This window comes from Oryctolagus cuniculus, chromosome 16 (genome assembly GCF_051225735.1).
Source record: "Oryctolagus cuniculus isolate XC-2025 breed Fujian yellow rabbit chromosome 16, ASM5122573v1, whole genome shotgun sequence".
In the NCBI taxonomy this organism is placed as follows: Eukaryota; Metazoa; Chordata; class Mammalia; order Lagomorpha; family Leporidae; genus Oryctolagus; species Oryctolagus cuniculus.
The window spans coordinates 44,320,062-44,345,033 of NC_142882.1; the positions used below are offsets into that span (position 1 = coordinate 44,320,062).

General features: G+C 44.7%; 1 protein-coding gene across 9 annotated transcripts in view; it reads right to left on the reverse strand.

Moving 5' to 3' along the window:
* The window catches only part of CRPPA (CDP-L-ribitol pyrophosphorylase A), a 325,693-nt gene that overhangs the window by 265,097 nt on the left and 35,624 nt on the right, over window positions 1-24,972 (reverse strand). For 6 of the 9 annotated variants that reach the window (XR_519724.5, XM_051832566.3, XM_002720852.6 and 3 more), the window contains exon 3: window positions 20,981-21,130. Coding sequence is in view for 8 of the 9 variants with exons in the window: in XM_051832566.3 (XP_051688526.2) it covers window positions 20,981-21,130 (150 nt within the window). In the remaining variant the exon portion in view is untranslated. Of the gene's footprint in view, window positions 1-11,456; window positions 12,361-20,980; window positions 21,131-21,229; window positions 21,349-21,439; window positions 21,647-24,972 lie in introns of those variants that run through there. The other 3 variants (XM_089315171.1, XM_089315170.1, XM_089315172.1) reach the window with 3 other exon arrangements.

Here is a 24,972-nt window from a genome sequence, read left to right on the forward strand (position 1 = left end):
GGGTACACGTTAGTTTCTTGAAAGCCAGCATACACTCAGGTTCTCTGATCCGTTCTTCAGTCCATTGGTAGTCACAGCCAGTGGGTCCATTACATTTTTATTCAGGATATTATGTTTGTGTTTTTTATCTCTATGATTTCCATGTGATTCTTGTAATTTTACCTTTTCCATGTTAGTCTTTAAACTCCTTCCTTCTCATCTATTACATCGACCTTTTCTTATGGATTCTTCAACCCACTTAATATAATTATTTTAAAAGTTCTATACTGCTATTGCCAGCATTTTGGTCCTTTTTGAGATTATTTTCTTAACATGACTCACATTTTTTTTCTTTTTTAAAAAAGATTTGTTTATTTGCTTATTTGAAAGGCAGATTTGCAGAAAGAGAGAGAGAGATCTTCCATTCACTGGTTTACTCCCCAAATGGCTACAATGGCCAGAGCTGGGCCCATCCAAAGCCAGGAGCCAGGAGCTTCTTTCAGGCCTCCCACACAGATGAAGGGGCCCAAGCACTTGGGCCATCTTCCACTGTTTTCCCAGGTGCACTACCAGGGAGCTGGACAGGAAGTGGAGCAGCCAGGACTTGAACCGGCACCCAAATGGGATGCTGGCACCACAGGTGGTAGCTTTACCCACTACACCACAGTGCCAGTCCGGACATGACTCACTTTTGAAAATATTTACTTAGTTTTCACTACATACTTAACACTATAGGTATGTTGCATGGACTACAGATCCTGTTTACTTCCTCCGAAGGGTGTTGAGTGTGTCCAGGGAAGTGGTCTTTACACCTAAGGTGTAGTCTTTTCTTGATAATCAATGAAAAGTGAAAGATATTTGCCACATTCCCTTTGGCACAGCATGACTTGAACTCTGAACTCTGCCTCCGCTCTGATGAGTGCCTGAAATCGCTGCTCACCTCTTACAGCCTCCTACTCATGCTTCTGGGACTAATGTTTCCACCTGTGTCCCTGAGAGCCCTGTTCCAGGTGCCCACAGTTTAAGAGTCACTGAACACTTTTCCATGATTTCCATAGGCAGGTGCGCCTGCCTCCCTCCTCTAGGCTCCCCTAAATTCTGGGACATCCCCCTCAATTCATTCCCATCTACTGTAGTAGCCGCAAGCTCCACGCTCTGATTTCCCTGCACAAAAACAGAGTAGCTATCTCCCTTCTCACTACAGGAACCGAGAGTTGAACTCACAGGGAAAGCTACCAGTCAGCAGTCACCGGGGAGTCACAAGCTGTGCAGGCTGCAAAGAGAAGATTCAATGCAAGGTACGGCAAAAAGGTCATGCAGGTCATTTGTCACATGGGATGCCCACATTCCATATCTGAGTGCCTGGGTTCAAGTCCTGCTTCCGCTCCCAATTCCAGCTTCTTGCTAATGTACACCCTGGGAAGCAGAGGGATGGCTCAAGTAGTTGAGTCTCAGCCACCCACTTGGGAGGCCTGAACTGAGCCAGGTTCCTGGCTTCCAAATGGCCAAGCCTCAGCTGTTGCAGGCATTTATGGATTGAATCATCAATGGGAGAAATAATTTTCTTAAGGTCATGGAAAAAAATTCAAAGGTAATTTATTTTGTTGCAAAAATAAACTGAAATCCTTGCACACTTTTCTCACCTACCACGCATTTTCCATGAACATTTTGAAGACCCACTGTAGAAAGCATTAACTACTTGGGATGGTTTGACTACTACAAAAGAATGACAAAGAATTTGAAAAAAAAAATCTTTAGTCAGAAAGGCTACCCAGGGAAGGGTGCATACCCTCTCCAAGGCTGAGGGGCAGACCTCATGGGAAAAGGTATGGCTGCAAACCAGCAGGTGCCCGAGAGATTTCATGACCTGAACAGGGCTGATGGTGCAGCAGGGTGAGCAAGCCAGCACCAGTACATCAGAAACCACAATGCAGACTGGCAGCTGGGAGCCCACACCAGAACACTCACCAGCCTGAGACTGACAGACGTGGGGCTGACAAGCTAGAAGCCTACTGCTAGGGGACTGGAGAACCAACACTGGTGGGCACAGAGCTGCAGGCCAGGACTGGAAGGCAGGAAAACCTCCAGCAGGTGTGCGGGGGCAGAGCTGGGAGCAAGCAGCTGCGACAGAGGTAACTCCACCAGGTGCCACCCCATGGCAAAGGCAGCTGTGAAGCAGCAGGGATAGGATCCATCAGAATCAGGAAGAGAAGCCCCTGCAAGCAGGCAAGGTCCCTACAGCACTCTGCTGACAGAGCAGAGAGAGAGAGAGCTATCCAGGGCCCACAAAGCAAAGCAGGGTAGATATGAAGTTGAGAGGCACCACAACACTAAGTGGCAATCACATCAAAGAGGGTCCCTCCCTCAGACAGACTTCCTTCCACGGGCTGAATCCTTTCCAACTGTTGCCTATTTCAGGTCACTCTTCACCACCTTTACTGAAAGGAGTCAAACACCCCCACCACTCATCCATCTGTAGCTGCAGAAATGCAACAGAGCCGGCCGCGGCAGCCATTGGAGGGTGAACCAACGGCAAAGGAAGACCTTTCTCTCTGTCTCTCTCTCTCACTGTCCACTCTGCCTGTCAAAAATAAATAAATAAATAAACAAAAAAGAAATGCAACAGAGTGTATAAATGTTATCTACTGGGGCCGGTGCCGTGGCTCACTAGGCTAATCCTCCGCCTTGCGGCGCCAGCACACCGGGTTCTAGTCTTGGTCAGGGCACCGATTCTTTCCCGGTTGCCCCTCTTCCAGGCCAGCTCTCTGCTGTGGCCAGGGAGTGCAGTGGAGGACGGCCCAAGTGCTTGGGCCCTGCACCCCATGGGAGACCAGGAGAAGCACCTGGCTCCTGCCATGGGATCAGCGCTGTGCACCGGCCGCAGCGCACCGGCCGCGGTGGCCATTGGAGGGTGAACCAACGGCAAAAGGAAGACCTTTCCCTCTGTCTCTCTCTCTCTCACTGTCCACTCTGCCTGTCAAAAAAAAAAAAAAAAAATGTTATCTACTGGAAGGTTAGAGATAGAAATTACTCTGCTGCTACCATGATTTGAAAACCCTGGGCAATGGCATGACAGACTCTGGAGAATACAGTAAGCAGAGAACTGCCACTATTTTACATTTCAGTCCACCTCCGGATCCTGGCAATCAACAGTGCACACAAATTTCACTAACAGGGTACACTTGCCCAAAACATTCTCAGTGAGAAAACTAATTTCCACTAGCTCTAAAAAAAAATTAGGAAATTTTGTTTATTCAATGGAATATGAAAATGACCCTTACGCAAGCAATGCAAAACCTAACCTCCAGCTCATAATGTGAAATATTAGATTCTGAAAATACTTGGGGTCTTCAAGGAAATTCATGGATAATGCATCTCACAAAAACAAAACTGTTCATGGATTTCAATGTTTTGCACCAAAATAAACTTATCTTTTGATTCTGTTTTCCACAGACTTTTCAAAGTACCTACGTATTGATGTCCACAAGCAACAATGTCCATGAAACAATGATATAAACCCTGAAATCATGTGTAAGGAAAATATTGCACTTTTTTGTTAAAAGACTATAACACTTAAATACTTTTTGAACGGCAAAAACTATTTTAAACTTGCCTGGTTGCTACAACAAAGGTGGCTCACAAACATGTCAGCTTTAACATTCAACAGCTACTCTTTTTCAAAGATTATATATGAATTTTCAGTAGTCTAGGCAGCAAACCAACAAACCAAAATACTGCAGGAATCACTCAAAGGCAAAATGCTTGTTATATGCTAATACCTTGGAATACACTAAGGCACCTATATTACAAGCCCAAACAACTTTAGCATCAAACACCAAGGAAAAGTATTATCTTGTAAGAGATATGTGTTTGTTCTTAAAATGTATTCTTTTTTAAATAAGAAAATAATTTAGTGGGGCCAGCGCTGTGGTGTAGTGGGTAAAGCCACCGCCTGGGCACCGGTTAGAGACCTAGCTGCTTCACTTCTGATCAACTCTCTGCCATGGCCTGGGAAAGCAGTAGAGGATGGTTCAAGTGCTTGGACTCCCTCATGGGAGACCCAGAAGAAGCTTCTGGTTCCTGGCTTTGAATCTGCTCAGCTCCAGCCGTTGCAGTCATCTGGGGAGTGAACCAGTGGATGGAAGACCTCTCTCCCTCTCTCTGCCTCTGCCTCTCTGTAACTCTGCCTTTCAAATAAATAAATAAATATTTATTTAAAAATAGAATTTAGCAATGATTAAAAAAAAAAAAAAAACAGGTGGGCATTTGATGTGGTGGTTAAGCCATAGCTTGATATACCTTCTTCCCATACCAGAGTACCTGAGATGGAATCAACTCAGCTTCTAATTCCAGCTGCCTGATAATACGCACCATGGAGGCAACAAGTAAAGGCACGAACGGCTGGGTTTCTGCCACTCATGTGGGAGACCCACATTGAGCTCCTGGCTCCTGGCTTGTGCCTGACCCAGTCCTGGCTATTGCAGGAATTTAGAGAGTGAACCAGCAAATGGAAAATCTCTCTATGTCTGTTTCTCTTTCCTTCGTTGCCTTTCAAACAAATGAAAAAGAAGTATGTTTTAAGCAAGTTTCTTATACAAAATCATTTTAGACTTTTTAAAAATTATATCTTTGAGAGAGGCAGAGATGGACAGAGAGCGAGGGACAGAGCTTCTATCTGCTGATCACTCCCCAGTTGTCCACAATGGCCAGGGCCAGGAGTAGGAGGCTGAGAACTCAATGCCGGCCTCCCATGTAGACAGCAAGAACCAAGGACTTGTGCTGCCTGCCAGGGTCTGTGTTGGCAAAAAGCTGGAATCAGGAGCCAGAGCCAGGGATAAAACCTCATGATTTGGGGTGCAGGCATCTCAACTGCAGCTTCAGTGCAAGGCCAAACACCTGCGCCTTGTACTGACATCTAGGTGAACCCAAGGTGTAGTGCAAGCTGAATTAGACGACATGTCAGTCAAGGAGCAGACCTCCATCATCACTCTTGAGGGTTAAGGGATTCTAGGAATCACGCTGCACAGAGTTGGGAGAGGACCTAGGGAAGGGATGGACTTGGAGAAGTGGGTGGAAGAATCAGAGAGGGGACTCCTGACCTAGCTCTGCCATACCAAGCACACCTAGGCCCCACAGGAAGACAGAGGAGCATGGACAGGTGCATGGGAAACAGGTGCCTGCATGTGGTGACCAGCCCAGCGTCCGGGGAGAAATCCAAGGCTGCTCCTGGAAGACAAGCTCAATGATGGATTCAGATGGCAAGGACAGGCTGGATCTCTTCATGTCTGCTGCCAGCAAAGGAGTCTTGGGAGAAAAACAGCTTCTGCTTCACTTTAGCCTTGCAAACCTTACTGCCACGGCTCTACTGGATAACATAACCTAGAAAAATACTTCCCAGTTCAACCAGAACCAACAACAGCAACACTAAGCACAGAGGAACAGCACATAATTCAGATAGAAACAGGTAAGAATTTATGAATTCTCCTGCTTCATAGACACAGCATGTGAGAAAGGTGTGAACAAAACATCTGAATTCTTTTGAAATCCATCTTCCTTCATGATGTAACATGTTGTCAGAACAGCTACCATACTTTTTCTACCACTCGGCACATTTCTAAAGTAAAAGAACCACAAATCTAAGAGGTTAAAGTTCTTACATCTGCCTAGGAGATGGGTTTTGACCATGAAGTGCTAAACTTCTATCCAGATGTTAACATATATGCTATACCCATTAATGTAAAAAAAAAAAGACTAAATGAGGGGGTGGGCATTTGGCCGAACAGTGAAGACAGCACATCTCCATCACAGCGCCTGGGTTCTATTTCCTCCCAATGCAGACCTTGGAAGGCAACAGAAGTCTCAAGTAATGGGTTCCCGTCATCCACACGAGTGAGACCTGGATGAAGCTCCCGGCTCCCAGTTCAGGCTGTTGTGGGAATCTGGGGAGTCAACCAGTGGGTGGGAGGCAGCTCTCTCTCTCCCCTTCTCTCTCTCTCACACTCATTCTCGTACTCGCTGTCACTCACTCTCTCTCTCTCTCTACCTCTCAAATGAGAAGTTTTGGAAAGGACTGAGATCAAAAGTTAACTTCTGTCATCATCTGATTCCACAGGAACCCACACCACAAAGGCCTTCCCTAAGAGTTCATGAAAATCAGAAAGTATTTCATTTTGAACTTTGTTTCTTGGTGGGAACGGGAGAGGGAGGAAGAAGAAGGGTTGGAGCATGGGCGGGAGGGAGGAGAGGGTGGGAAGTATCACTACGTTCCTAAATCTGTATATGTGAAACACATGAAACTCGTGTAACTTAAATAAAATTTTTAAAAAGAAACAGAAAAATGGCAACTCTTTGCTGGCACACAGGAAGCTCAGGATGCCATCGCAGGTGGTCTACAGGTCTGTCAGCCTTCACCGAATGTCAGGACCGCCTGGGCACTGTCAGTTCTTGCCACACGCCAAGCCAAGAGCTTAGCTGTCGGTCAGATACAACTCCTCCGTATCCACCCGGGGAAGCTTCCCAATGCCCTCTGACCTGCTGCCCTCGCTGCCTGCCCTCCAGATGTCTGCACCTGTTTGAGATCCACAGCCTCGCAGCAAAATGCCAACAAGGGCAGAATCACGCCTCTCCGTTCACTTCCCTTTACTCCAAAAGGCAGCCTTTCCTGCCAAGTTCTGCAACAAATGGATCATGACTTTAAAAGATAAAACAAAAAGCCCTTGATGCCACCAAGGGACTCTTCTGCCCACCACTTAAGCCAGAATGGCTGCTGCTGGTGGAAGCCCCTTCTCACACATTTCATCCCCCACCTTCAGCCCCAAAATAAAAGAGATTTCCAGTAGCCACCCAAACTGACAGTGCTTTTCCCAGGATCTGATATCTCTGATGCAATGCCATGAACTCAGCGCAAAACACAGAAAGTAAGAACTCTCATTTTTTGGAGTCCCTGATATGGGATAAGTTAGATAGATAGTTTAAGTCCAAGAGCTGGAAGCCACACCTCCCTTGCTCTGTGTTACCATACCCACCTACCTGTCAACCAGATGACCCGCTAGGATGTACATGCCTACCTGGGACCTGGGGGCAGTACCATGTGACCACTCCCCTTTTCTAAGCTCACAAGAAGCCCCCTGCCCCTCTCTCCTCCTGACCCCTAGTGAGCAGGGTGCGGAAGTCCCTCCCTAAAGCCTCATGTGCCTGTGTATTCTCACTCTGTAATTAAACCTTATCAGCAGAGTATGGTGTTTGTGCCTATACTTAAGAGTTCTTCTCTTAGTAAAAGGCAAGAATCTGGAATAGAAATTTACGCGCAACCTAGCCCAAAACCTCTCTGGTCTCTGATCTTTTGGCTTCTGTTCTCCTTAGCTTGTGTTTGCCTTCTGCTCTCAGAATACCAACTGGACTGTATCTGCATTGCATTTTTAAAAAAACCATTGAGTCTAACTAAAAACAGTGGGTCCTATCTTGCGAAGACACAGTTCATAAAGAATAAGTGTGGGAGCCGGTGCCGTGGCGCAGTAGGTTAATCCTTGGCCTGCAGCGCTGGCATCCCGTATGGGCGCCGGTTCTAGTCCCGGCTGCTCCTCCTCCCATCCAGCTCTCTGCTATGGCCTGGGAAAGCAGTAGAAGATGGCCCACGTCCTTAAGCCCCTGCACCCACATGGGAGACCAGGAAGAAGCACCTGGCTCCTGGCTTCGGATAGGCATAGCTCTGGCCATTGCAGCCATTTGAGGAGTTAACCAATGGAAGGAAGACCTTTCTCTGTCTCTCCCTCTCACTGTCTGTAACTCTCTCAAATAAATAAATAAATCTTTATTAAAAAAAAAAAAAGAAGTGTGAACCAGGGTGAGAGGAACAAAAGACAAAAGTGTGGCAGTAACTGCCCTCAGTCACTGAGTTTAACCTGGATTAAAGAGCTAAAGGTGGGGCCAGCACTGTAGCTTGGCGGGTAAAAGCCACCACCTGTAGTGCCGGCATCCCGTATGGGCACCAGTTCAAGTCCTGGCTGCTCCACTTCCAATCCAGCTCTCTACTGTGGCTTGAGAAAGCAGTAGAAGATGGCCCAAGCCCTTGGGCCCCTGTGCCCGTGTAGGAGACCTGGAATAAGCTCCTGGATCCTGGCTTCTGATTGGTGCAGCTCTAGCCATGGTGGCTACTTGGGGAGTGAACCAGCGGATGGAAGACCTCTCTCTCTCCCTGCCTCTGCCTCTCTCTGTGTAACTTTCAAATAAATAAATAAATCGTTAAAAAAAAAAAAAAGAGCCAAAGGTAAGAGCTTAAATCTACAGAACTTTTTTTAAAGATTTATTCTGGTTCACTCCCCAAACGGCCACAACAGTTGGAGCTGAGCTGATCTGAAGCCAGGAGCCAAGAGCTTCTTCCGGGTCTCTCACGTGGGTGCAGAGGCCCAAGGACTTGGGCCACCTTCTACTGCTTTCCCAGGCAACAGCAGAGAACTGGATCGGAAGCAGAGTAACTGGGACCTGAATAGGTGCCCATATGGGGTGCTAGCACCACAGGCTGGGGCTTTAACCCGCTACACCACAGTGCCGGCCCCTCTATATAACTCTAGTGAGGAAACACAGGGATAAAATTTCATGACACTGACTTCGGCAGTGATTTCTTGGATATGACACCAAAAGCAAACATAACAAAAATTAAAAAAAAAAAAAACCTGGACTGTATCTTAATTTGAAACTTCTAAGCACCAAAAGGCATAATCAACAGAGAAAAAGGTAACCATGGAATGGGAGGAAACATTTGTAAATTATCTGATAAGAAGGTAATATCTGGAATCTATGAACTCCTATATTCAGCAAAACAACAACAATCCAATTTAAAAATTGACAAAAAAAAAACTTAAATGGGTACTTCTTTTAAAAAGATAGATAAATGGTCAATCAGCACAGGCAAAGAAGCTCAAGAGAAATGTACACGCAATCCATAAAGAGATAGCACTTCACTGTGTTACCATTAGGATGGGAAGAGAGAGAAAGAGAAGGGGAAGAGGAAGAGAGAGGAGACACGAGAGGAGAGGGGAGGGAGGAAAGAAAGAAGGAAAGAAAAAAGATGAGGCCAGCACTGTGGAGCAATGGGTTAAATTCCTTTTCCGCAGCACGGGCATCCCATATGGGTACCGGTTTGAGTCCCGGCTGCTCCACTCCCAAACCAGCTCTCTGCTGTGGCCTGGGAAAGCAGTACAAGATTGCCCAAGTCCTGGATTCGGGGCCAGCACCATGGCCCTGCAGGTTAACACCCTGGCCTGGAGTGCCAGCATCCCATAAGGGTGCTGGTTCAAGTCCCATCTGCTCCACTTCCGATCAATCTCTCTGCTATGGCCTGGGAAAGCAGTAGAAGATGGCCAAAGTCCTTGGGCCCCTGCACCTGCTTGGGAGACCCAGAAGAAGCTCCTAGCTCCTGGCTTCGGATTGGTGCACTCAGGCTGTAGCGGCCATTTGGGGAGTGAACCAACAGAAGGAAGACCTTTCTCTCTGTCTCTCTCTCTCACTGTCTATAACTCTACCAGTCAAATAAAAAATCTTTAAAAAATAAATTTTGTTTAAAAAGGAACATGTTATCAAAACATTGAGAAGGACAAAAAAATTCCATGCTTAAAACTTTTTTAAAGTTACCAAATGTAAGAGAATTCTCTGCCTGGGTACCTGAGGTGAGAGAGAGAGAGAGATGCTAATTATGAAGTTAGGCATATGATCTTTATACTAAGCGTGTAAAGAAACACAAGGCCTATGGTCTATCTGCTAAACCCCAGGAAAGACTGAACACCCAGGACGTCTGCATCAAGTTACAGAGACATTAATCCAACCCTCATGTTTTTATCTCGGTGAGGCCGCAGGTCTGTCCATCGCACACATCCTCTGGTTGTGCAGGTCATCCTTCCTTCTCTTCAGCGTCACATGCTCCCTTGTCTCTTCCCTCCCCTCCTCTCCCCTCCCTTCCTCTCCCCTCCCCTCCTCTCCTCTCCCCACCTGTCTCCTCCTCTCCCCACCTGTGCTCTCCCCTCTCCTCCCCTCCCCACCTCTCCTCCCCTCCCCACCTCTTCTCTCCCCTCCCCTCCCTATCTCTCCCCTCCCCTCACCCCCCCATCTCTCTCCTCCCCACCCCTCACCTCCTCTCCCCTCCTCCCCCCCTTTTTCTGATCACCTGCTGCCTTCAGATACAACTTTTAATTATAAACATAATATGCCAGCCGGTACCGTGGCTCACTAGGCTAATCCTCTGCCTGCGCGCCGGCACCCTGGGTTCTAGTCCCAGTTGCAGTGCCAGATACTGGTCCCTGTTGCTCCTCTTCCAGTCCAGCTCTCTGCTGTGGCCCGGGAGGGCAGCGGAGGATGGCCCAAGTACTTGGGTCCCTGCACCCACATGGGAGAACGGGAGGAAGTAACCAGCTCCTGGCTTCGGATCCACGCAGCGCCGGCTGTAGCGGCCATTTGGGGAGTGAACCAATGGAAGGAGGACCTTTCTCTCAGTCTCTCTCTCACTGTCTAACTGTGCCTGGCAAAATAATAATAATAATATGCCAATAAACTGAAAGATGATCAATGAAGCATGAATTCCTAGAGAAGATGTGAAGTGTGAACATTGGCAGGAAAAAGAAAGCCTAGATATTCAATAACCGCTAAACAAAAATTTAAATATTAAACAACTGGAAAAGCTGCCGTGTTCTACCATATTCTAAGGCTCAAAGCGTAGAAACTTTCACTGGGAAACACTGTGAAAATCTCAAGAATACTGCTGCATCTCACAAAAGCTGTTCAGGAAAACAGAGGAAAAGTGACCCAGCTCATTACTTTCTAGTATTTAACCTTCCTTTATAGCAGCTTTATCACTGTTCTTTTTTGAGATTTATTTTTGAGATAACCTATTTTTAATTTACATTATAGTCAAAGGCGTAATGTGCCACTCAATAAAGAGTTCAACAAGTTAAAAAGCAGACCATAGTTAGCAGGAATCTAGGCAAGGGCTATAAGCAACAATCAAAGGAAATAGATCATTTTTCAGTGAAAATTCAATAGGGACAGGAAAAGAAACGGGAGGACAAGTTTAGTTAGAAACCCCCGGGGAGAAATTTCCAAATAAAATACTAAGTAGCTAAATCTAATGGGGCAGAAAATGCTGCCCCTAGTTGTGTTTGCCCCAAAATCACATAGTTCAAAACACACATCTGCCTTATTAATTCACATTAACAGACTAAAATAAAAAGAATCATTTGATCCTGCTAGATACAGAACAGCAAAGTTCCAAAAAGACTTTATCTACATATGATTTTTTTAAGAAAAAAAGGCTTTTTAGAAAACTAAAAGTTATATATTTAAACTAACAAAGACTTTCTAATTGAGAAATGAGACATGGTATCTTCAATGGTGGGAAAATTGTCTCAATTGCTTTTTCCTACAGTATCTACAACGTGATACTGAGGTCCTGGCCAAAGCAAGAACCAAAGAAAAATTATAAATAACGATTTGGAGGAAAAAGACAGATTTGCTTTTATTTTCAGACAGTGTGTCTTATATAGATATATAAAATTCAAGTACAAACTCAAAAACAAAGTTCAACAGATCTGCCTGCTAAAAACTCAATACCACAAGAGGAAAAATAAATAACATATAACAGCAAATCAATTAGAAAGCAGGACAGGAAACAGCATACATCATGGCAGCCAAAAATATATAATTAAGAAATTACTCATAAAGAATGCATAATACATAAAGTAACAATCTTTCACAGAACATTAAAGATCTAAATAGAAGCTATGCCCATAAATGACACAATTAAAAATGTAAAGTCATCAACTCTATCTCTAAATTAATTTATAATTTCAGGGAATACCAGTAAGACTTCCAACAGAGGAATGTAACCGCCACTTCCTACCTAGAGCAAAGTAACCCATAGATTTCCAGCACCTCATATGCCCACCTGCGGTTCTCTTGGTCTCACCAGTCTCCCAGGCCCTGTGCACCAGCCTGACTGGCTGTATGTAGGCCCATGTGGTCCTCTCTCTGAGCACACAAGCCGGCGCCTCTGCTTTCACACTGTAACCACCCCTGGACACAGCTGATGCACCACGCTGCAGGTCCTGGGATCTGGCTCCCATGTGACTTGAAAGGGCCAAGGTGGTACAGCCAGGAGCTCTTCCTGGGGTGACAAAAAGTGTTCACCAAGAGAAAGCTGGCAGAGTTCTGTCTCTTGGAAGAGGCCATTGGAAGGAAGAAGGCCAACAGTTGTGGATAAACTTGTCTGGATCCGTCTCACGGGATGAGGTGCCGGAGCTGTGTTTGTTTGTGAAGCACTGGCCAGATGGATAATAAATCACCTTGCATCACAACTGATGCCTGCCTAAGGCTCTATTTGCTAGGAAACCTGTGCTGAAACAATGTCAAGGAAAATGAAACAAGGTGTCAGTGCCACAGGAAACAACCCAGGAATTCATGAATAATGAACCCAGAAATCAGTCTATGTATACAAGGGTACACCAAAAACCTTTTGGAGACATGGAATTAAACTTAGTTTGGCCCCAAAAAAAGAATTTGAAAGCCATGCAAATTTTTTACAATTAACATTTTTTTTCATGAACTTTTGAAGGACCCTCACAAGCATGGATCTCAAAATTATTTTGTACCCAAATAAACTTATCCTTTAGTTCCACAGTCTTATATATTAGAAATTGGCAATAGAGGGGCCAGCGCTGTGGCATAGTAGGCTAAGACTCTGTCTGAAATACTGGCATCCTGGATGGGTGCCAATTCGAGTCCCAGATGCTCCTCTTCCAATCCAGCTGTCTGCTATGGCCTGGGAAAGCAGGAGAAGACAGCTCAAGTTCTTGAGCCCATGCACCCACTCCTGGCTCTTGACTATGGATTAGATCAGCTCTGGCCATTGCGGCCATTTGGAAAGGGAACCAGCAGATGGAAGATCTTTCTCTCCCTTTCTCTGTCTATAACTTTATCTCTCAAATAAATAAAAAATAATCTTTAAAAAAAGAAATACGCAATAGAGGCACAAATTAGCCAGAAAATATTGATTCATTATTGTTGAGCAAACTAGTCAATTTATAAAAATGAAAAAAGGGAGGAGCCCTAAATTAGAGCAGATTCTAAAATGACCTCAAAATGAATTAAGCACCAATAATTATACAACTGTGGCATGGTTAAGAATTTTTTAGACAAGACCTCATACTTGCCTGCATCAAGATGAAGCACATTAGAGACAACATTAACAGGAAGGCTAAGAGAAGATATTGTAACATATAAAATCAAGAAAGGAATAACATCTAGACTATACAAGCATTCCAGTGATATCAACAAGACAGAGATGAGACACCAAAAAGAAAGTAAACAAAGATATTAATAAGCATTTTTGTAACTTGTTCATGAGTGTCTTAGTCCACAAAGGGCTGCTGTAACCAGGTAACTGAGCCTGGGAGAGCTGCAAGCAGAACAAGCTCTTGGCTGAAACAGAGGCCCAGAAGTCCAAAATCAAGGCACCAACAGGTGCGGGTCTGGTGAGGAGCCTGTTCTTGTTGTGGCCTCACAGGGCAGAAGGGGCCAACAAGCACACAGGCCTTGTTAGTTAGTGCCCTAATTCCAGCCCTGTAGGCAGCAGGGTCTGCCAAAGGGGCCACCTCTTACTGCTGTCACATGCAAGGCTTGGTTTTAATACATGACTTTTGAGAGTGGGAAAAAAAAAAACATTCAGGAGAGGGCCTTGTGAGTGGAGGCATCTCCTATCAGAGTGCCTAGGATGGAGTCCTCCCTCCTCTTCCAATCCTATGGAGGTCCCTGCTAATGAGCACCCTGGGAGGCAACAGAGGATGGCCCAATTACTTGGATCCCAGCCACTCATATGTGGGAAACCCTTTTGTGTTCCTGGCTTCTGGCTTCTGCCTGGTTCAGCTTTGGTTGTTGCAGGCTTCTGAGGAATATACCAGTAGATGGAAGATTTTCTCTTTCTCTCTCTCTCTCTCTCTCTCTCTCTCTCTCTCTCTCAGTTCCTAGCTTCTGGCTTCTGACTGGTTCAGCCCTGGTTGTTGCAGGCTTCTAAAGAATGTTCAAGTAAATGGAAGGTATCTCTCTCTCTCTATCTATCTCTCTTTCAACTTAATAAAAATAAGTAAACTTTTTCCAAAAACATCCATACCATAGCAACAAGGAACACAGGTAAATGTGAAAACACAGAAGCTTCAGCCACATTAGCAATCAAATAAGTTTTAATTCCAATACACAAAGTCAATAGACATCAGATGGAGGAAAAATTACAAAGTCCTATAACATTAAAAGCTAAAGAAGACATGGCTGAAACTGTAACCACTAATCAATTCACAGGACTAAACTTCCTAAATGTATATAAACTTAGAGAAGTTTATGGAACTAGAGTCACTTAAATGGATCACCACACACATGAACCAAACACGAGGCAAAAATAACTTCTTCCTGCTAATGATGAAAACAGATTCCTGGGGGCAGAGATGATTCCACTTAAAGATGCTACCAGCCAAAGTCACAGAGTCATCTTTTCCTATAACTCTTGGTAATTCTTTCCAAAATGGAACCAAAAAAAAAAAAAAAAAAAAAAAAAAAAAAAAAAAGCAAGCCATGGCTGTATGAGCCGACCTTGTAAAATAATCATGGAAGAAACAATAAAATGCATGAGGAAGGTGGCAAACAGGGAGAAGCAGGACGCTGAAGAGCATTTAACACTTTGCAAAGCCCACGCCAAGAGGTGAGTTGACTTCATCTGATCAGGAACCATAAATGATACATGGATCCTACATTCACCAACACCTGGGATGAGCCACTGGCAGCTGTGGTCTGCGACCAACACTTACGAGGAGCAAAGCGATGCTGTGTAGAAATGATCAAGGCTGAACCTGTCAGCTCCTTCCCACCAAGAAGGTCATCTTGAAGCTACTCTCTTTCCACTTTTGCTCAGCTTTTTTTCCTATTTCCCTTCATTCACTCTCCCTCAGGATCTTTTTGTTTGTTTGTTTTGTTTTGTTTTTTATTTGACAGGTAGAGTTATAGACAGTGAGAGAGAGACAGAGAGAAAGGTCTTCCTTCCGTTGATTTACTCCCCAAATGGCTGCTACAGCCAGCGCTGTGCTGATCCGAAGCCAGGAGCCAGGTGCTTCCTCCTGGTCTCCCATGCGGGTGCAGGGCCCAAGCACCTTGGCCATCTTCCACTGCCCTCCCGGGCCACAGCAGAGAGTGGGACTGGAAGAGGAGCAGCCGGGACTGGAACCGGTGCCCGTATGGGATGCCGGCGTTGTAGGCAGAGGATTAACCAAGTGAGCCACAGCGCCAGCCCCTCCCCCAGGATCTTGTCGTCATTACTCATCCCTTTCCTGAATTCTCCATTTATTAAAAAAAAAAGCCTAAGTCCATCCCCCTCCCATGTCTCCCCAGGACCCTTCGCAACACCCTGTGTCACAAGAGGCTTCCTCTGAGACTCTGTTCAGAGGCTCTTGCACATCATCACCCCCAAATCCATTCCAGACCCCCTGAGCACAGCAAAGACCTCCTCCATCATCACTTACAGTGATGGGGAACTACGCTCTGCAAAATGGGATCAAAACTTCTGAGAACAGGGACACTCAGCCACTTCTCGATAAACCCTGCTCTTCACTGAGTTCCTCACTCGGCAATTGAGTGTCAGCGTGTGCCCACTTAGTACAAAACACAGATCCTATCAGTTGTGATGCAAGCAAGGTCTGGGCAGGCTAGGGATTCCGAAGGGGAATTCCTCTTATATTCCTTTGCCTTTATGGTTCTATTATAAGCCGGTTCCCAGAAATGTGAGTGGCAGGGGGCTTTAAAAATCAGGTTGTGAGGAAGGGGCCTGTTTACTGTGTTAAGGGTATGTTTACACTCTAAACAGACCCACTACAAACAAAATACAGCATCTTGATGTCCATGAGAAGAGTGCATTTCGACAGAAGTACGTAGTGAACACCTCAGAGGACAATGTGGTAATGGGTGAATCCTGCCAAATCTCTCTCTTCGAGACGTAATGAACAAGCCATCTCCTAAAATCCTGTGCACATAAGCACTTAAGTGTCAGAAATGAATCGCAACTGGCACTCTGACGACCATACCAATGTTCTCCAGAAATGCGGTTATGTAATTTGAAAAGCTTCTTTGTTGGAAGCATCTATTACTTTTCTTGAAATCGCACAGGAGAGAATTTCATGTCCGAATAAGAACACTCTGGATGACTCCGGGCTTTCCATGTTCCTGGAGACTATAGAATTTTCACCACTGAATTTTTATTCTTTAAAGCCATTGTTATTTTCCTAAGAAATCTTTGGCTAATGTGTCATTAAGAATTCCCAGTGGCTAAGGGAAATCATCTTCAGCAGCACCATGAAACCAAACAAGAAGTTCCTACGTACAAGTAAAAGTCTAAAACCAATCAAAAACAAATACCTAAGTATTTGTGTGTCTCAAGTATTTCTCACACTTATACATTTTGATGATTTTTAACCCAGTCATAAGCACTAACAACTCCTCAGTGTGCACACATGCAACTAATCTTTCTACTTTCTTTAGAACCATGAAGAAATAAATTAATGTGTGTTTATATCATTATATCACTAAAGTAACACCCTGACATGAACAATTGCACACTTAGTAAAACATCTGCAAAGACATAACTCTTAGTGACCCTTTACAATATCTACTAATGAATGTCACAATGTAGTTGATTCCTAGAAATATAGGCTGAAATAGAACTAGCATTTACAATAAAGCAGCAAACCATCAATTTTATATAAAACTTTGCTGTATGTCTAATTTTCTAGATTGATTTCTTAAAGGTTTTAGGATTTAGAAGTATAAATGTTTACTTTTTATAGAAAAGTTCATCTCTTGTACCCAATGCAAAGCTGTTAACATAGTGATTGACAGTAATGTTACATAAATATATATCCACATATATGCATACAAGGGTATTTTACAAAGTCCATAGGAAATTAAATGAAGGCTTATTTTGGTTCAAAACAAAGTTGAAATTCATGCATAGCTTTTTTGTATGTTTTCCATGAACTTTTTCAAGACCCCTTAAGCATGCATGAATTTAAAAAAAAAAAAAAACTTGCACCAAAATAAACTTTTTAAATTAATTAATTCAAGAGAAAGAGAGAGAGAAGACTACAGACAGAAAAAGTTCCCAATCACAGATTCATCCCCAAATGCCCAAAATGGCCAGAACAGGGCCAGGCCAAAGAAAGGATCCAGAAATTCAATCGAAGTCTGCCACATGAGAGACAAGGACCCAATTACCTGAGCCATAGTCTCTGCCTCGTAGGGTGCACATGGAGTTAGAAAGCAGAGCTGGGTATAGAACTCAATGACTCCAGTACAGAACACAGGCATCGTGACAAGCATCTTCACTGCTAGGCTAAATGCCTGCCCCCAAACTCACCTTTCAATTCAATTCTCCACGAGCTTTTTGAAATACCCTCACTTATATGTATGTCCAAAGTCCATTCACTCAACAATATTCACTAAGAGTCCAATGTGATCCACAAACCCTTCCAGCTGTAGAGATAACAGAGAGGACAAGACAAACTCCTGCCCTCCTGAGACTGACATCCCAGCAAGGGCAACCAATGCCAAAACACAGAGGTGCCAGGTAGTGCTAGCCAGTAAGGAACTCTAAACAGGTGCAGAGAGAGAGAGACCGCCATTTTCTGCAAGATCATCAGGGAAGACTTCTCTGAGCTGGGGACATGTGAAGAGAAGAAACAGGGATCTAGGCAAAGTGGCCCGGGCAAAGGGCAGGGCAATATGTTGGCCTGTTTGTGTGTATTTGTATGCACACACACCTTGTTACACTGGCTCCGTGAACAGATATGCACTTGGTCTCCGTAAAATACCAGGAAGACTGCTAAATATAAAATATCCCTGCCTCCAGGGGTACAGAGACATTTCACAGATGACTTCCCAAATAATTACTGAACTGTGATTCTCATGCTGGGAAAGAGGGGGAAGGTGTCAAACACAAGGAGAAGACATTTCGAGTTGGCCTTACCTAGGCTGGGCCTGGGACAGGAATGGCTTCTCTATGGAGAGATAATTAACCTGCAAACCTGCATCCGTATCTTGAAGCCATATCAATGCCTGAGCTAGTCAATGCTTTACAGTTTCTTTCTTCTGAGTATAAGTTTTTATCCCAGTTTTCCATGAATACTCAAAGAGCCCTAAGATACATTTTCCTTGGGATAGAATTATATTTTTTATGCTAAAGTAAGAAATAAGAATGAAAGATGATATTGACCATTTCAAAGCTCTTCTCTTTCCCAAAGCCTGACTCCTCATACACCTTCCTCATTCAGCTAATGACCTGCTTCCCAGACCCAAGAAAACAAAACCAAGAAGAGACAGATTCCAGATCCTCCCACCAACCTACTGGCAGCTGCAGCCACACACTCTTCCTCTCATATTCATCCTTCCAGCCAAGGTCAACTTCAACACCCCCTCTCACTCCAGCACCATCTTCTCCTCCCTACTGAGTCACCCCACCAGCATATCAGTATGCTGTTACACCACACAGCTTTAAAAATAAAAACTCCCCCATCCATAACCGCTTCCAGCGACCCTTCCATTTCTCTGCACAGTACAGCTGAGAGCTCCTGCAAAATGCGGCCTTCCTATTCCCTTAAATTCACTCCACCAGGTTTCCGCATCCACCACTCCCCTCTAACACCGGTGGTCTTGCACAGTTAAGGTTTACGAGAGTTCTCAGTCCTCATCTGGTTTCACTTCCTATGTAGCATAAATCAGTTGTTCGATCCTTCGGGAAATCCCTTCTTCATTGGGCTTCTCAGACATCACCCTGTCATCCTGAGGCCATTCTTCCAACCCGTGTGCTAATTCTCCACCTCCTGTGGTATGCTGGATAGCACTCCCACCCCAAAGACTTCTCGTCCTACTCCCTAGAATCTGTGAATATGTGAATTTATACTCAAAGAGACTGTAAAGACATCCTTAGGGATTATGAAATGGGGAGAACGATGTCCCCACAAGGGTTCTTATAGGAGGGAGGCAGGATGATCTTGGTCCTAATGGATGTGGCAATGAAAGCCAGACTTTGGAAGGCTGGAGGGTTGGAAAAAAAGGGCATGAGATGAGGAGAGAGGCTTCTAGAAAGAAGAGCACAGATATGTATGTACCCCAGAGCCTGCAGAAGGAACACTGCCCTGCCAGCACCTTGATTGTCAGAATGGTAAGAAACAAATCTGTTTTGATTTAATCAGCTAAACTCCTGGTAACATCTTACAGCAGTCACAGGAACCAATGTACGGACTCCCCAACATCAGGACCTTAACTCAGCCTTTGGACTTTTCCATTCTCTTGGCCCTGACTTATTTGGTGACCGTGAACCCCGAGGCATTAAATTACTGTATGACAGGGGCCAGCACTGTGGTGTAGCAGGTAAAGCCACCACCTACAATTCTAGCATCCAATATAGGCACCAGTTCAAGTCTCAGCTGCTCCTCTTCCGATCCAGCTCCCTGTTATAGCCTGGGAAAGCAGTGGAAGATGGCCCAAGTCTTTGGGTCCCTGCACCCACATGGGAGACCCAGAAGAAGCTCCTGGCTTCAGATCGGTACAGCTCCAGCCATTATGACCATCTGGGGAGTGAACCAGCAGATGGAAGATTCTCTCTCTTTCTCTCTCTCTCTCTCTCTGCCTGTGCCTCTCTGTAACTCTGCATTTCAAATAAATAAACAGATCTTTAAATTACTGTGTGATGAGAACTCCCATATATCTACAGCTAGCTGGACCTTTCCAGCAAGTTCCAGATTCATCTCTCTATCTCATGAACATTTTCACTTCTGTGTCTAACAGGAATCTCAGACTCAGTAGGTCCAATCCAATGCCTGATCTGCTACTGCAAGGCCTTCTTCTGCTCTAGCTTTCTGCATCCTTGTAACAGGCACCTATTTTCTTCTTGTTCCCCAGAGCAACCCTGGGGCCAAGCGTACACACCCAAAAAAAAAACCAAGACAACCAGTAACATGAATTAATTGATATTCCAAAAGAAGCTAGCTATCTTTAGCTTATACTTTAATTAACATAATGTCCAAGCAGATGTGCAGAATGTCCGCCATAGTGGACTTAGAGACTGCCCTCTGTGGACAGACCTGCTTGCAAGGTAGACCCTTCTGCCAGCAACTGGGCTTAACTGAGAAGGTGGCTCCCTGTACCTAGACCAGATGCATAAACACTAGTGTTTCGACTGCACATGTGCTTTCCTTCTGAGAACCCAGAATTTTTGTATGTGTTAGCCAGAGAATGACTGTGTGTCACATCCCAGCAAACACCTTGGCCGAGTCTGACAGTTTTCTCTAGGCACAAACATTGCACACATCTGCTGTGTGCAATTTAATTGCTGGGGGAGAATGTGCTTTGCATGGCACTTCAGGGAAGGGAAAGTGCATGAAGTGGGGTGCGAGTGGCTGGTGTTATGGTACAGTAGGGTGAAGCCATCACCTGCAACACTGGCCTCCCATATCAGACCTTCACTTTGAGTCAGCTTCCTATTCAGCTCTCTGCTAATGTGCCTGGGAAAGCAGTAGAAGATGACCCAAGTACTTGGTCCCCTGCCATTCATGTGGGAGACCCAGGTGGAGTCCTAGGCTCCCAGTCTGGCCCAGCATCAACGGATGCAGTCATCATTTGGAGAGTGAACCAGAGGACACAGAATGGCTCTCTCTCATTCTCTCTCTCTCTCTCATTCTCTCTCTCTCTCTCTCTCCCCCTTTCTGTCTTTCAGATAAAAAAAAATATTTTAAAAAGGAGGGAGAGGACTGCAAGTGGATTCCTCCAGACTGGAAGTTCCTACTTTAACGTAATAAACCTTAGCCCTTAACGCAGCTACATCCTGAATCTACTACGTTTCACAAGTTCTCCAAGCAGAGGGGTGGTCCGGTGAACCATAAGAACCAACATAAGAACAGCTTTGCTAAGCAGCCCCAGCTCTCACCTGCTGATAGGCCTCATAGATCACGTCAAACAGGAAGGCCTGTGGCATCTCACTCGCCCGGTGTGTGGCGCGCTCCAACGAGTGGTCCAGGCAACCGTCAGCAGAGGCGCTGATGACAGTGGACACAAGAGGTCGAATTGCTCCCGCTGCCTAAAGAACAGAAAAGAGGCAAATGGCACAATTATTTCACCCCCACAGAGCAGGTTAAAGTGAAACTCTGAATTGCCCATCTTACATGTGTTGGTTTACCTTACGAATCAAATCTTTATTTCAGGTCAAAAAAATCAGTCTCATAGTATTATAATTAGATATGCTAAGAGGTAGAAATTACTATAATTATTTTCATTGTAGATTCAAAAATCCTTTTCATCTCAGACCTGTGATATCCAATATCTAAAAGGGATACTAGGATACAACTGGGTTGTCGCTCCCCCTCTTCACGGAGGAACGACACAGGACCCTGCGCTGTTCTTTTGTCTGCTCGGCCCTTCCCGGGTTTGCTGCTGGTCCTTCCCGGGTTGGCTGCCGTCCCTCCACCTCCGTGGAGGGGCGGGCCCCCCTGCCACTTTCCCCACTTCCGCGGGGGAGCGGCACACCGCCGGCCGGCTCTCTCGGGGGCTGCTCAGATGTTCCTCAGGTAGATGTTCCTGGTGCATGTTGTCTCTCTCCTCCTTTATAGTCCTCTTCCACCAATCCCAACTCTGCTACCCACATGCCGAGTACGCTGCTCTCCTCCAATCAGGAGCAGGATCAGCTCCTGCAGGTTATTGGTCGAACTGGAGGCAGCTGTGTAAAAGCTGTTTACTCCTCTCCCAGCGCCATATTGTGGGAGAGCAGATGCATAGAATAAGTCTTAATTCCAGTAACTTAGTCTAGTCCGAGTTGCTCCCCACACTGGGTGAGAGGGATGATGTGAAAAACTGATGTGAAGTAACTGAAATAGATTTCATAGTAATATTTACCAAGTGGTGTGCCCCAGAAGGTTTCACACATTGGATAATTAGAGAAATAGACAACCTCCCCTAGATCCCCAAAATGAGACCAAAAACAATCCAAGTAACAATGAGGTTATGTGTTGTTCTAATTCCTGTTTAAAAAAAAAAAACAAAAAAAAAACAGCTCTTTTCTAATCAAATATCCATTGATTTTAATTGCTATGAAAAAAGCAATAAATCACTAATATAAGCACCTCTCATGAAAAAAACACCCCCATGCCTGATAATTTTGCCTTTTATTTTCCAAACAGTCCCATTATAATACAAACTTGAAAGTCAATTCAAGGAAGCTATCTTGGTAAAGCTGCCTTAAAATATGATTTTTTTGTTTTCTGTTTTTTCTTAAACTTTTATTTAATAAATATAAATTTTAAAAGTACAACTTTTGCATTATAACTGTTTTTCCCCCATAACCACCCTCCCACCTGCAAACCATCCCATCTCTCACTCCCTCTCCCACCCCATTCTTCATTAAGATTCATCTTTAATTATCTTTATATACAGAAGATCAATTTAGTATATACTAAGTAAAGATTTCAACAGATTGCACCCACACAGACACACAAATTATAAAGTACTGTTTGAATACTAGTTTTACCATTAATTCGCATAGTACAACACATTAAGGACAGAGATCCTACATGGGGAGTAAGTGCACAGTGACTCCTTTTGTTGATTTAACAATTGACACTCTTATTTTTGATGTCAGTAATTACCCAAGGCTCTTGTCATGAGCTACCAAGGCTATGGAAGCCTCTTGAGTTCACATACTCCGACCTTATGTAGACAAGGCCATAATCAAAGTGGAAGTTCTCTCCTCCCTTCAGAGAAAGGTACCTCCTTCTTTGATGGCCATTCTTTCCACTGGGATCTCACTCACTAAGATCTTTCATTTAGGTCATTTTTTGCCACAGTGTCTTGGCTTTCCATGCCTAAAATACTCTCATGGGCTTTTTAGCCAGATCTGAATGCCTTAAGGGCTGATTCTGAGGCCAGAGTGCTGTTTAGGGCATTTGCCATTCTATAAGTCTGCCGTGTATCCTGCTTCCCATATTGGATCATTCTCTCATTTTTAATTCTATCAGTTGTTACTAGCAGGCACTGATCCTGTTTATATGATCCATTTGACACTTAATCCTATCTTTATGATCAATTATGAACTTAAACTGCTCACTTTAACTAGTAAGATGGCATTGGTACATGCCAACTTAATGGATTCAGAGTCCTGCGATTCTAGCTCTACCTTTAGGGGTAAGTCCAAATGAGCATGTGCCAAATTGTACATCTCCTCCCTCTCTTATTCCCACTCTTATTTTTAACAAGGATCAATTTTCAGGTAAATATGATTCTATGGGAGCCGGCACTGTTGTGCAACAGGTTAAGCCACTGTCAGCAGGACTGGCATCCCAGTGCTAATATGGATGGTAATTCCAGTCCCAGCTGCTCCACTTCCCATCCAGCCCCCTGCTAATGTGCCTGAAAAAGCAATGGAAGATGGCCCAAGTGCTTGGGCCTTTATACCCACATGGGAGACTTGGATGAGGCTCTTGGTTGCTGGCTCTGGCCTGGCCCAGCCCTCGTCATTGTGGACATTTGGGGAGTAAACCAGTGGATAGAGGATCTCTCTTCTCTCTCTCCCTTTCTCTCTGTAACTCTGACTTTTAAATAAATGAATGAATCTTTAAATATATATGCGTATGTGTGTGTGTGCATATATGGTTCTACGGTAAGCAGTTAACCAAATCTTTTCATGCTGAACCTAATACATCCTTTTTCTACACAATTGCTACATAGATTTGCAGCCTATGAAGCTGATGCACAAATAGAACAAGTATGGTCTTGAGGAGAGCAACATTTGAGCAAGAGAGACTGTCCACATTCTGGTTTACAGAAGCCAGGGAGCTGGCAGAAAGTCAAAGCTTAATGGACAAGCCAAGTAGATGGTTTACAAGTTGCGCCGCCACCACATCCAGTGCCTCAAAGAGAAATCTGAAGCCCAGACATGGACGTAAAACATGAGGAGACATCCAGGGGTGACAGAGAAGAAAGCAGTGTCTACGTCCAAGTAGTGTCCAAGTGAAACATAGCTGAAGAGCCAGTCCAACTCCATCAGCGGGGCTTATAGGAAAAGAAAGCCACAGGAACTTGTACACCACTCTTATTCCCATTTCATCTGAAAAGCAGAGAGAGACAGACAGATTTTCCATTCATTGGTTCACCCCCCCAAATGCTCACAGCACCTGGGATTGTACCAGGCTAAAGCCAGGAGTTCAGAACTCAATCTGGGTCTGCCATATAAGTGACAGGGACACAATTATTGAGCCATCAGTGCTACCTCCTGGGGTATGCATCAGCAGGAAGCTAGAATAAGGAGCAGAGCTAGGACTTGTACCCAGGCACTCTGAGAAGCGATGTAGGTGTCTCAAGTACAATGCTTTTCAAGGAAAAAAATTAAATTGCCTTGGCAACCTCTTACAGGTTCTATTGGAATTATATGCCAGGACTTGAATTAAAAAAATATTTAAAAGGGAACATGAGATATCCAGAATGACTGTAGGAGTAGCTCCATACTCTCCCTAGCAAAACAACTTGAAAAACATTTTAGAAACAGCTACTTAAAGCCTTTGAATATTGCCCCAGGGACACCCAGCAAGTGAAGAAATATTTGTTCAAGAAAATCTACTAAATCTGGGTAAGAACAGGTAGTGTCTGTGGTACTTGAGTCATGACCTGTTTCTTCTTTCATCTCTCACCCAGCTCAAAGTGACAAAGCACAACCCAGGGCAGGGATGGCTACAAGGACAAGGGTCCTCTCTCCAAGCTCCCGGTTAGAAGGGCCAGGAGCCAGCTCCTTCCATTCCCCTTGGCACCACAGCACAGAGGCTAAAATCCAGATAAATGTGGTCTAGAAGCTGCAGCCCCTCCCCCAAACAGCCTTCAGTTCAGCTGTGTGTGCCCTGGGCATGGCAGAATGAGAGCCCTCATCATCCTTTTCCT